Source organism: Canis lupus, chromosome 18 (genome assembly GCF_011100685.1).
Source record: "Canis lupus familiaris isolate Mischka breed German Shepherd chromosome 18, alternate assembly UU_Cfam_GSD_1.0, whole genome shotgun sequence".
Taxonomy (NCBI): Eukaryota; Metazoa; Chordata; class Mammalia; order Carnivora; family Canidae; genus Canis; species Canis lupus.
This window is the reverse complement of record NC_049239.1, coordinates 11,324,469-11,337,788: the sequence shown is the minus strand read 5'-3', so window position 1 is coordinate 11,337,788 and position 13,320 is coordinate 11,324,469. Positions and strand designations below refer to the sequence as shown.

The following is a 13,320-nucleotide window of genomic DNA, read 5'->3' as shown; positions in this document are numbered from 1 at the left end:
CGGGAACAGCTGTGGCAGCAGGCCTCGCCAGAGAGAACCCAGTTCAGGTGGAGCAGTCCAGAAGGAGAAACAAGCAAATTCTTCAATAAGATGAAAGTGACCGAATGCTTAATATTTTCCAACAAAACGAGGGGAGATTTATGTAACAGAATATGGGATTGAATTAGCAGTAAATCCCCAAAACACTAAACAAATGAACCAACAAACAAACAAATAAGACCCTGCAAACATTTTCTTAAAGAAAAACAGAAAATTGGCATAAAACTAAATGTAAACTTCATGGTGGGGGTGCTGATAGTATTGATATCATTATACAATAATATAGACTGGCTGGATGGCTATAGCGTCACTACAGCAGAAGAAGGGCAGGAAGGAGAGGGAGGGTGAGTGAGCGAGAGGGGGGCATCTGAAGGCACTTTAGATCTGCACCTTCCAGAGAGAAGAGTCCATAGATAATGCTTTAAAGACCAAGAAGTAGCATTATAAGCAAGTCATGCACACACATGTGGCTGAAAAAAAGAAAATCTGGTGAAAGGAGTAAAAGTATTTACCTCCAAGAAACAGGAAATGAAGGGAGTATATGATAGTCTGAACTTCTATAAAATGCTCTCATACAATTTTGTTTACTCTTTACATGATGCCTTTATAACTGATAGACATCCACATTTAAAAAATGAGAAATGAGTAACAATTCTTATGATGTGACCTTCAAAAGAGATTCATGCAGACTGAAGAGACACATTAATTATCATCTCCCCCCGTGTGTCTACTTGTCTCTGGATGTGGGTGTGGGCGGATGTTATCACTTTATAGGTAACATGGGGGGAAAGTAGTCAAACTCTTAAGTACAGAAATTTTCAATGTTAAAATTAGAAACTGTTCATCTCTAATGTTCTGAGGCCAAGCACTCCTCACAGACAAGCCTCTGTTTGAAATCTCCCTTCCAGGTTTTCAGAACTTACTCCATGAGCTTAAGAGCTGTGTGGACTGCCCTTTACATGGGTTACAACTATCCATCTGTTGGGGCATACAGAGTGAGGGGACAGTCCATCTTGTGGCTCCTCTTCTACAGACACCCAAGGGAAATTCTGCCTTATTGATCAGAGCCAATCTATGATTTCTGATCCTCAAATAGCTCCTTCCTAAAGAACGACTGAAAAAAGGTAAGGTTGAATATGAATCTGCACAAAGGAGGTACCTAAAAACCATTTTTATTTTCTAAAGACTCATCTCATTGGTTCAAAATAATCCTATCTCCTCTTTTCCAACCTCTGAATCTAGTAGATCTCTCAGATCAGGACAACTTCTCATTTCTATTAGAAGAATCAGCATAATTCCATGGCAGGGCTAACAAAATTAATAGCTAGTACAGCCAAGAAGCACTTAGTGGGTGCCGGGCGACTGTGCTAACTTTGCTCCACATACGTATCTCACTGAATTTTTTTTTAAGATTTTGTTATTTATTCATGAGAGGCACAGAGAGAGAGGCAGAGACGTAGGCAGAGGGAGAAGCAGGCTCCCTCCAGAGAGCCTGATGTGGGACTCAATCCCAGGACTCTGGGATCAAGACCTGAGCCGAAGGTAGATGTTCAACCGCTGAGCCACCCAGGCGTCCCTCATTGACTCCACAACAACCCTACAATGTTGCCACTATTACTGCTTCCGTTATTGAACTTGAAAGTCGTAGGGTCAAGTTTTGCTTGACCATTATACTACACCAGTGATACCAAAGTCCATATTTTAACAATTTGCATCATTCTCAGCAGATGGATAGTGCCAGCAAATTGATCTCTTACCTGGGTGAATCCATTAAATGTACCACCAGAAGCCTAAACAGAAAGGGAAATGAAAGTATGTTACGTTTTACCATTTTTGTGGGATCAGTAAATATCCATCAGACAAGTTGGAAAGTGAAGACCACCACACATTTTAAAATAATACAAAAGGTTGCTGTGCATGAAAGTGTTTAGGAAATGCAAAAGGCCATACTGTATTATTTTAAATAGGCTGACAAAAAAAAAGATTATTTTTGCAATTATTGCTGGCATGTGGCTCAGTGCTAACCAAAGCCCACTTTCTTGATAATGAGATGATTCCAGAGAAAAGCCATGAGGCGTTAAATACCTCCTTTTATAGGCTGCTGATACAACCTAGAAGTATTTTCACTATTTCTTTAATACATGATTTGGATAAACAGCTATTAGGAGTCTATGGTTTCAGGGGGCCTGGGTAAAAGCATTTCATGTGCTCTTAATGCTGTAGAATCACTTTGAGATGAGTAAATTAGTCTGTTCTACGTATTTTTAGTGCTTGAATAGTAAATATAAAGTAGAATAAACACAACTAGTGGGATGGTAAAATAGACTCATTAGTTCCAACACAAACATCCTGCTTTCTGTATTTTCTTTTTCTTTGTCAACCTATTTGTATTTGGTTTGCACAGATTTCAAGGAGATGACGCAGGCCTCAGAGAAGATAGTGATGGATGGATAATGAAGTAGGTGGAAACATGAGGAAAAACAGAACCTACAGAAGTCTTTGCCTAGTCTATACTACGTAATGGGGTAAGTACCTCTTCTTTATCAGGCTCTATTTCTTGGTACAACAATCCATATCTCTGGTTAGCAATTTCATCTTCAGATAAATCTGAGTTGCTGATGTCATTGTCTTGGGGACTAGCAGAACTCTCGGTGCTAGCATTGTGGGATGCTCCCAGAACCAATGGTCTAGCTACCTCTCGGCTTTGTTCCCAGCAATTAGCATATACATCTGCTGCTAAGCTCACCGCCAGCCCTCTCTCACCTTCAACTGTATCTAAACGTTCCCAGCAATTATCTAAGCCTCCTGTATCTCTGATAGGCCAGTAGTTAATGGGATCAAGCAAATTGGCAAATCTACTTGCTTGGCCATCTGGTATACCAGAGAATTCTAACATATCCATACTATTCACTGCTGAATCCAAGCTTGGCTGCCAGATTTGACCTGGATCTGTTGCCCAAGAGTCTGTTTTTACAACTGTTGGTAAGTTAATGGTATGGTTACAGTTCCCAGTCACCATACTCCCAGGCTGTTCTATTAATGAGTCTTTTGCCTTATATAAACACCAATCTCTTCTGTTTGCATTAGTTCCCAGAGAATAACTAGGATCTGTCCTAGAAGGAGCTGTCACTTCATGTTTTCTTGATAAAACAATAGCCTGACTTTCATTCCTGTCAACCCCAGGAATATGTAACACAGCCTCATGCTGAATCTCTTCAGCATCTTCACTGCCTTGTCCTGAGTGATCATGGTTAGGAGGATCTATTAAATTTTTCCTTATGTCTTTTCTAGTTAAATCCCATCCCTCAGGGCTGGCAATTTCAATATTAGATACAGAATCAGTCTGGAGACATCGATTCAAAATATCTGTGTGATGGGTGGGTTTAGCTCCAGAGCCCTCTATAATTTCAAAATTATTTATTTCTACTTGATTCCCCTCATCTAGTCTTTGGTTTCTGTCACTAAATTTGGCAGCTAGATCTACTCTTTCTAGGTCTTCTTCTAATACATCAGCTTTATCAAAATATATTTCACTGGTCCTTTCACTTTCCTTACAACTAGCTCTTGGATCTTTCCTCATTTCCTCTTTATTGATGGCTAAGGTCTCCTGGTCTTGCTTTCCTTTTGTCTTAAGAAGATCTACTAGCCTGTCTCCTGCACTTCGACATGCTTTCTCTCCAAATGCCTCTGTACTTTCTAGTGCCTTGGTATCAATAGCTCTAGTGTCTACCTTTTCACATGTCTCCACACCTGCCCACACAGAATCTTCTATCTTCTGTTTCTCTTCTGCTTCTTCTGACTGTTTAACTTCTTCTTGACTTTCTTTGATCAGGCCACCAGTTTCTGTGGCTGCCATCTCTGAGGCAGGTAAGTCATGAGGCTGGTCCATCTCCATACCAGCGGCTATGGCAAATTCAGCCTCAGGCATAGGCTCTGGGGACAGATGTTCATTTCCACATGGAGGGGCTGGCCCCATGACATCCTCACCCTGTTCAGCTACAGTGTGCCAGTCAGCAGAAGGAGGAATTCCAGTAGATAATCCCATGTCTTGCTCTGCTTCAGAGAGACATGAAGAGTCTTCCTGAGACCCACCTTGGGTAATTTCCTGGCTGACACTCTCTGTACTAGCATCAGGGCCCCAAATAAATGCACCTAGGTCAATTTGAGATCTTTGAATTTCTTCGGCCAACCCACTCTCTGGAGTTTCCTCCATGATCAGGTTACACAGGGAAAGACTTTTTGAAGAGTCAGTCTTTAGAGTATGCAGAAGAGCAAAGGAAAAAAAACATAAGATGAAATAGATCATGGTAAGATTTGATGAGAAACACAAAGCTATTCAGTATGGTAGCACCAGTTAAACAAACTAGAGAACTTATAAATTAAATGGCTTAAGGTTAAATCTGTGACTAGCAATGCTATGAGAAAAGAAAGCTCATCCTATATACTATCCATGTATATAATGTATAACAAATATTTTTTTTAAATCCAGAATATTCTGGATATTTACCTACCGGTTGTACCAAATCAGTGCTTGTCTGTTTGAGGGGAAAAAAGGATAATTAATAATAATAATATTAATAATACAAAAGAAGCAAATTCCCTAGCACATTAAAATCCCATGCTGTTCACAGTCAACATTCTCCTGAAAGCTGTGACTTTTACTGGTTAAAGATTAATTTTTACAGCTTGTTTTGTGATAGAAATGAGTTTTGTTCCTATACCGTCTAAGACTACACAATCGAAACGTGAAGAAAGCCTCTCTCATTTTCTAGTCAACAAGGATGTTTCAGGGCTATTATAAGACTTCTGTGTTAGCAGACTCTGAAATGCAAAGTTTCAAATAAATAAGCAAACCTGAGAACATCGGAATAAGTTCAAGCCCTAGCAGCCACAAAAGTACACAATATCAGATGCTCTGACACAGAATCAGAACAGATGTTCCCTAAACTCACCCTACACTTGCTTCTGCCTCTGAGATAGTGTTCATATAGAGAGTGGTCTGATACTACTCACTCTGATGGGATTATTCTCCTCATGTTCTCCCTGCAAACCTAGAAGCCTTGTCTGTACACAAACAGACAACATGGGAAGACTGAGAGGATCAAGGAATGCCAGCAATTATGTCTAGGGAGCTACCGTTTTGTAATTTTGTCATTGCTACCACTCTTAGCAGGCTTGTCCTCTGAAATATTCCATGCTCCTTCCAGATGATACCTTCGCCCTCCCCATACCCTTCCTAGCTAGGACAGAAAAAATGTATTATGATTCCAATAAAGATATGAAATACTGGAATAATAAAACATTAGCATGGACAATGCTTGATCTTCAAGAAAATTAACAGAGTCGGCTAGAATTCAAATGTCCTGAATGTCAGTCCATATATCCCCTTTTGTGATTATACAAGCAAAGCCAGGCCACTATAAAAGATGTTTTCAGTCAAAGCTCTGTTTGTGTCTTTTTCCCACATCTAATTTCTGGAAATGCTCATCCTTGCAACATCAGATTAGCAGAATACATACCATTAGTAGCAACAGCTACCTTTTCTTGGTATGTACTGGATGTGGGGCTAAGCACTCTACAAATATTACTTGAATCCTCACACAACCCTCTGTGGTAGATGTCATTACCCTTACTTTACAGATGATGAAAATGGAGGCTGAAAGAAACTCATAAATTGCTCAAAGTCATATTGTTATAAGAGGTAGAGTCTGGACTCTAATCCAGGGCTGCCTGGCTCTAAAGTTCAAATTCTTATTGATGAAGCTTCATTGGAAATAAAGTGAGAAAGTGGTTCCCTGTGCAGAGTAGCCTATCCCTTATATTTTCTCATCCATGTTTTCTTCTATTCTATTTAAAAGCAACAAAAAATGTGCCTGTCCTTCACTACAACATTCCAGGAGCCACCAGTAATCACAGGAAGAAGCATAAAAGGGCCTAACACCGAATTCTTGCTTGTCCAGGCATCTGGCACACTGACGCTCTTTTCCTCACCATTGTTTCCAGGTGCTGGTAATGCTTGGGACCATCAGGGAGCTGAAGATAGTTCTAGGGGACTACGTTATCATTAAAAATGCCTAGGTCTTCTTCGATCCACAAGTGAATTAAAAAATAACAAGGTCTCCAAATTTCTAGGGATCTAGGTACATCAAAATACAAGCTCTTTGTATTCTTACCGTCCATAGGTCCCAGGGCAACGTCTGAAAGCAACAGACAAACAAAAGTATGGTTAGTATACAAATCTCAAGCACGTAAAAAGTACTAAGGTGACAAAAGTTCTTGAAATGAAACATTTTTGAAACATTTTGTACAGCACTGTCCAAAAAACCTTTATTTGGTGATAATGTTCCTTATCTGTGCCATCCAATATGGCAGCCACTAGTCACATGCATTTATTGAGCACTTGAAATATACTAGTGTAACAGAACCAAATTTTAAGTTTTACATAATTTTATTTAATTTGAATTTGAATGGCCAAATGTGGCTTGTGGCAACCACACTGGACAGCAAAGGACTACTCAGTCTGCTTTTCACTACACAAGTAGAAAGTCATATCTGAAACATGATGAATGGTTTTACTGTAACACACACACACACACACACACACACACACACACACAGTTAAAATGAAGTACAAGGTGTCCAGATCCTAGAGTTTCTCACATCTTAGAAGACATGCAGCTCTGAATCATTACTGATGTACCTCCTCTCTTCCTCCCACCAAGAGGATACATTATGACCAGTTTGAATGGTAAATAAACCCCAGAAAAAGAGTTCTTCAATATGCTGAATTAGATGATAATAGAGCTCAATTAATAGATAATCATGCAAAATAGTAGGGTGCCCCCTCACGCATATGGATGAATTAATTATACACTTACTACTGCCATTTTAATTATAAAGCTCACTGATCCCGGGGAATGGATCCAGATGGTTCAAGTGATTTCTGCTGTTCATTTGGGAAAGTGAGGGAGACTCTTCTTTCTCATTTCCTTTGTGGCTGTGAATTGCTGGTAAAGCCACATCCTTACTGCCTTTGTCTTTGTGACTAGAATAGATCTGTGTTTACGCACTTGTTTTGAATCTGGGCCTGCTCTGACTGTACCACCCCAGCCACCCTGCATCTCTATGCAGCCCGGCTGGTCTCTGGGTGAGCACCCAGCTGTCAAATGGCTAAGAAAGGAGAGTAGAAAAGCTAAACGGAAAGCCACAGTTATTTGTATGTGGATTCCTTCTGCAACCAATATGTACTTTCTGATTATTCAGATGGTTTGGGTTTTCTTGCATCCCAGCCGCTTAAGAATGACAGCCCCTAAAAGCTACTCCATATGCAGACAGCACTGGTATTTTCCCCAAAAGAAGGCAGCAATGTGAGACGTCATGTTTATCAGTCCTCAGAATCATGAAAGGATGTGTTAACTCATGTGGACACTGTGGAGATCACAGGTGAGGTGTTCTGCTAGCAGCAAGAACATCCATTTAAAACACGAGGTCAGGCGATGGGCAAGGGAGATCATTCTGAGTGAAGGGAAATGAAGGCCTGCAGAATCTAATGGCTCTGTTCTTTTTTGCTATCTCAGCCTCAGACTGTCCTTGGTCAAAAGGAGATGTGATTAGAGCCAGCTCACAGGATGACTCTGCCATGAGGTGACTCAATTTAGAGCCACCAGGACACCAGGGTAGTTTAGTACCTGGCCTGAGGGAGAACACAGGGCACACATGGCTTTTCCTAACTGCAGTGATGCATTTTCATCAGAAGAAAGACTTTTGAAGGTTTAACCGAAGTCATTTTTTTTTTTTTTAGATTCTGAATCTTAGTTTTAAATCTACACAAATTTCCCCAATCTGGGGATTTATTTAATCATGAATTGATACATGAGAAGTTTCTCTCTCAAGTCAAACTTGCAGATAGAAAGGCTGTGGAATTGCATCCACGACCAGAATGGCACACGGTGCAGAAACTGCCTTCTGCCATAGAGCAGCGAACGCTGGAGAGTGAGGCAGACAAGTCCCATGAATCCTGCACAACGAGAAAGCTCTAACAGGGAAGGCTTCCGAATGAGATGTGAATTTGTTTTCTGCTTTCCTTGGTCACCAGGGCTGAACCCTCAAACTTGCTGACAATTACTATATTAGCATTTCCCCAATATGTTTTAGACAACATTCCAATGACTGTTAAGAAACCTTCATTAAAATAGGTTTCTGTGGCCAAACAAATTTGGAAAACTCTAAGTTAAACAAGTCTAAACAGTTTTTTCTTTTATCTGCAGAACTTCTTGGAGCCTTTACTATTCTAATTCATTATCATGACTCTCCTTTTAAAAGGGAGCTAAAAGAACTTTCTGAAACATTTATCTAAGAGACCCATTTTTTTTGCAAAGTACGTTTAAGGCTAGTATCTGGTCTGCTTATTAATTACCTGCTTTATTTACCTGCTTGATTTTTATTGTTCCCGTCTTACAACAGGTAGGCCTTTAGAACCTCAATCACATTCTGGAATTCAGCATGGATTAGGAGAAGCTTTATTTATTGAGGTTTATATTGAGGTGATAGTGGCTTACTGTAAGGTATTAAGAAGACTTCAAGACCAGAAAATTGAGCTAGGTCTCAATCCTCAACTTCAGTTTTACAATACACCTTCATTAATTCATTTGAAGTTTTTTTCTAGCATCTTTGGATGTGGTCAAATTCAAACGTGAGCCCCCAAGCACATCAAAAATATGGATATAAACAATTTCTGTTCAGCCAATTTTGAGTTAACCTCCTTTCATGAGCATAGAGAACTGTAAGGAAAGCCCACCACAGAGAAATCATCCAGAAGTCATCACAGAGCCCACCTGCAGATTCCCTCTGCTGGAGAACTGGAGAACTGCTAGAAATCACTAGTGAAGTGGGGAAAGTGGGGCGGGCGGGGAGAGCAATGAGCAAGGACAAGCTGGGTAAGCAAGGTCTACTCTGGCCATTGTCAAGATCATACAAGGAAAGCTTCTGCAGTGTGGAGGGGAACAACATCATTGAGTTAAAAACTATCAGGACTGGAAAAGCTTTCTCTTGGGGCATAATTTCAAGCTATCTCTAATGAGCTTTAATCTGCAAAACGCTGAGGAAGGAAAGTACAGAAAATAAGTAAGAAGACCAAGCCCAGGGCCAAAAGAAAGAGCTTCATTTGAAGAAGCTACAACATATATTATCCAAAGCTGAACACTCCGAGTGCAGAATAATACTAATAATGACAATTACTCTGAGATGGAGGATTCCTGGGCAAACTGGATTGTGTGACTGTCCCAGCTCTATGGCTAGAGAGAGCTAATGGTAGGGGGACATTTGGAATGATAGATATAGATAGGGTCCTCCCTCTATACTTCCTTCCCATTAGGGAACAGTTGTCAATCCCAAAGAAAAATGAATAGTCACTTGGAATGGACAGTGGTCCCTGACAGGCAGCTGCTGCCCTACAGAGCTGATTAAAGTTTATAAAATATCATCCCCAGACATCCGAACCGCCACTGGATACCTGCGACATGGGTGAGTGGGTCACTCCAACAGAACCTACAGGTGCCACCTCAGGCTTGAAAGGGTCAAAGTCCAGATCCAACAATGTCTCCTCTTTCTTCACCTCAGGGACTTCATTCTGTTGAAATCAAATAAAACAAAATATGGGATTTTATGATACAATCCATGTATGACTCTCAACACCACCGAATGTCCCCAAGGCAGTTCTGATAGTTTACCATTTAGGTGGCTCACCAGTAAGCTCCCAGAGTCGCCAGCTAAATGTGATGAAGAGGGAAATAAGCAACTCTGGAAATAATCAACTATAATTTAAGATACCCAGGAATATGACCCAGACTATAGTTCCTCTCCTCTGTCTAGCTCCGAATCTGGCCAACGAAGAGAAAGTCTGAGAGGTTATATCCTGATTCCGGATGCCACCAAGATCCAAGGACTCTCCTCTGCTAATTCAGAAATCTCAGATCAAAAATTACAGATAGCTGGATGAATAAAATGGGCCAAGGCTTAGACCCATGACTGTAGCCCCCTGCTGTGATGTCCCCTGCAAAGCTAGCATGTAAAAAAGGAAAGGACACTATCTACTGTGACTATATCCACCTGCCTCCCCTCAGAGGGGCCCTATCCTTTGATTTAGTTATCATATGAATCATTCTTCATTCATAATGTGTTGGTCTCAACTGTGTATATGAAGGAGGGAGAGTAAAAGAGAAAGAGGCAAGGAGAGGACCATGTTCCCCAACATTCACTGGAAAATAACATTCCTAGGTTAGAAAGACATTAAGACAAAGAAGAAGACATAGGATAAGAATCCTACTATGATAGTAGCAAAACATTTATAGTACTGAACATTAATACGTCTTCATTTATTGTAGTATCATGACACAAAAAAAAGTAACATGGGCTTGAGGTTAGCCTAACCCTGGCTTGAGTTACACAGTAAGGGTCAGAGCTGAAATAAAGTCTCCATAAACTATCACAGTGAAGAGAACTGGGTCAGTTTTCACAGAATCAAGTTACATGTGTTTGATGTTTGATATAAACTTCAATTTTGACCATCTGTTGCCTAGAAATCGAAAGATCAATCACGGATAAAGCATATATAAGAAGAGGGATGTTCAGAGAAAGATTTTATTTGTTTATATTTTTGAGAGAGAGAGAGAGTGCATGCACACGTACATGCACAAGTGGGGGGCCGGAGGGAGAGAGAGAGAATCTCAAGCAGACTGATGCTGACTGAGGAGCCCAACATGGGGCTCAATCTCACCACCTTGAGATCATAATGTGAGCCAAAATCAAAAGCTATACGCTTAACCAACTGAGCCACCCAGGTGCCCTCTAGAGAAAGATCTTAAAGAACAAGAGTTCTTTTAATTAGTATTGATCATAGACATAAAATTTAAAACTGTATGTAAGCTTTGGGGCCTAATAGATAATACATTTTTTTAGTATATCCACACTTATTGTAGTAGGAAATCTGCTTAAATATCATGCTATTGGTTTTGAGCTATCTATTCTGCAGCATGATTATTCTTAGACACTTTAAAAAATTTCACAAGGTTAGTGCTCTTCTGAGATCCCTCTTTCTTCAATAATTACAATCACAAAACTATCAACAGATCCTCTGGCCTCTATTCAAAATCTACTTGGGTTCTGTTTTTCACCATTTATACTGATACAAGTTTTATTTTTAAAATTTTCTGAACACCTATATCACTTAGAATAGGCTAGGCACTGTTCTGAGAACTTTATACATGTAAATATTAACTCAGATTAGGGTATTTTGCTGCAGTCTAATGATGACAACCCTACAACACTGCTATTGCCTTCAAATAATGACCTTACTAGATTCCTCAAACCTCACTTCACCGGACTTCACCGGCCCTGTCTAATCCTTACAGAATTCAAGCAGGAGGTAGCATCATTTCTCCATCTGGGGATGAGAAGAATGGGCTCATTGAGCTTAGCTGTTCTCCTGGGGCCCTCAGCTGCAAGGCAGCCAAGCCAGGACTGCAACAGCTGGATGCCTTTGACGCCAGTGCTATTCTAGGCTGCTGCTAAGACCAGGTCCCTCGTCTCTCAAACAGGCACCCCGAGAATTTGCCTGGAGGGTACAGTATGTGGAGAGGAACAGGAGAGATTACAGATGCAAAGAAAACTTTGGGGGTGACAGGTATATTCATTACCTTGATTCTGGTGATGGATTCATGGGTGTACACGTATTTCAAAACTTATCAAAATGCAAAATGCATACTTTAGGGCACCTGGGTGACTCAGTTGGCTTAGTATCTGACTCTTGATTTAGGCTCAGTTAATGATCTCATGGTCATGAGATAGAGACCCTGCATCATGAAGCCTGCTTAAGATTCTCTCTCTCTCTCTCTCTCTCTCCCTCTTCCTCTACCCCTCCTCACTGCTTGCACTCTTTCCCTCTATTTAAAAAAAAAAGTATACTTTAAATATGTGCCATTAATTGTATGTCAATCACACATCAATGAAATTAACAGAAGAAAACACCCTAACGATAGGGGGTTGGTTAAACCTACTATGGCCCAACCTCATGATACAGTGCTTTGTTGCTCTTGAAAATGATGAGATATATAATAAATTAGCATGAAAATCTTTGTTATATTTGTAGTGAAATAAATCAGAAGTTATAAAACTGATATAAAATGATCAAGTTTCTGAAAATATACCTTTCAGACGCTATTTAAAGAGAAAAAAATTGTGGCATGACAAAAAGTACATTAGTAAGACTGGTTTTTGCGAGCACTGGGTGTTATTCTGTATGTTGGCAAATTGAACACCAATAAAAAATAAATTTATTATAAAAAAATAAATAAAAATAAACTTACTTTTTGCTTCTCTGTAATTTACTAGTTTTTTTTTTTTGTATCAATCATGCATCCTTTATGGCATTATTCTTTTTTCTAAGATTTTATTTATTTATTCACGAGAGACACAGAGAGAGACAGAGACACAGGCAGAGGGAGAAGCAGGCTCCATGCAGGGAGTCCGACGTGGGACTCGATCCCGGGTCTCCAGGATCACACCCTGGGCTGAAGGCAGCGCTAAACCGCTGAGCCACCCAGGCATTATTCTTATAAGCTTAGCAGGTAACAGAGATTTCAATGTATAGCCATAGACATAAAACATTTAGAGTCTCCAAACCATCCCCCAGGGCTGCATGCAGGCAGGCAGGCCGACACACAGACACACACCCATGCGCACACTCACAATGATTTTTTAATGGCAACACACTCTTTCATTGAACCTGGTGACAGCAAAACCATAGGTACAATTTCTTCCCAAGAGTTTTTTAATTTTTTCTTCTTTTAGTTAACGTATTTGAGCACTTTTACTATATTCTAAATATTATGCAGGATACTTATTAACTTCCCAAGAAGGCAGGGGAGGTCAGATAAGGAAGCTTAAGAAAGAAAGGTCCTTGCTCCTAAAAGCAAGGCCAACTGGGAGATAGTTTCCACATAATAGATATGTCTTTCATTGAAGGGTCACAAAATAGCTTACGTATTCTAACAGTGAGTAAAGTTTTATCATTTCATTACTAATGAATGCAGCGGTTTAAGGAAAATTAACTTTATGACGGGAAGCCTGTGATAAGACCACTAGAGATGGGTACCTCACAATTAATGGGAGTAATGGCTATAAAGTGAGTAATGGTAAAAACTACAGTACACTGGGATGCCTGGGTGGCTCAGTGGTTTGGTACTTGCCTTTGGCCCAGGGCAGGATCCTGGAGACCCGGGATTG

General features: G+C 40.2%; 1 protein-coding gene across 3 annotated transcripts in view; it reads right to left on the bottom strand.

Moving 5' to 3' along the window:
• The window catches only part of AMPH (amphiphysin), a 211,348-nt gene that overhangs the window by 33,622 nt on the left and 164,406 nt on the right, over nt 1-13,320 (bottom strand). For all 3 annotated transcript variants that reach the window (XM_038562674.1, XM_038562672.1, XM_038562673.1), the window contains exons 12-15: nt 9,551-9,667; nt 6,213-6,236; nt 4,551-4,574; nt 1,797-1,829 (exon numbers count right to left, since the gene is read on the bottom strand). In XM_038562674.1, the coding sequence (XP_038418602.1) occupies nt 1,797-1,829; nt 4,551-4,574; nt 6,213-6,236; nt 9,551-9,667 (198 nt within the window). The remainder of the gene's footprint in view (nt 1-1,796; nt 1,830-4,550; nt 4,575-6,212; nt 6,237-9,550; nt 9,668-13,320) is intronic.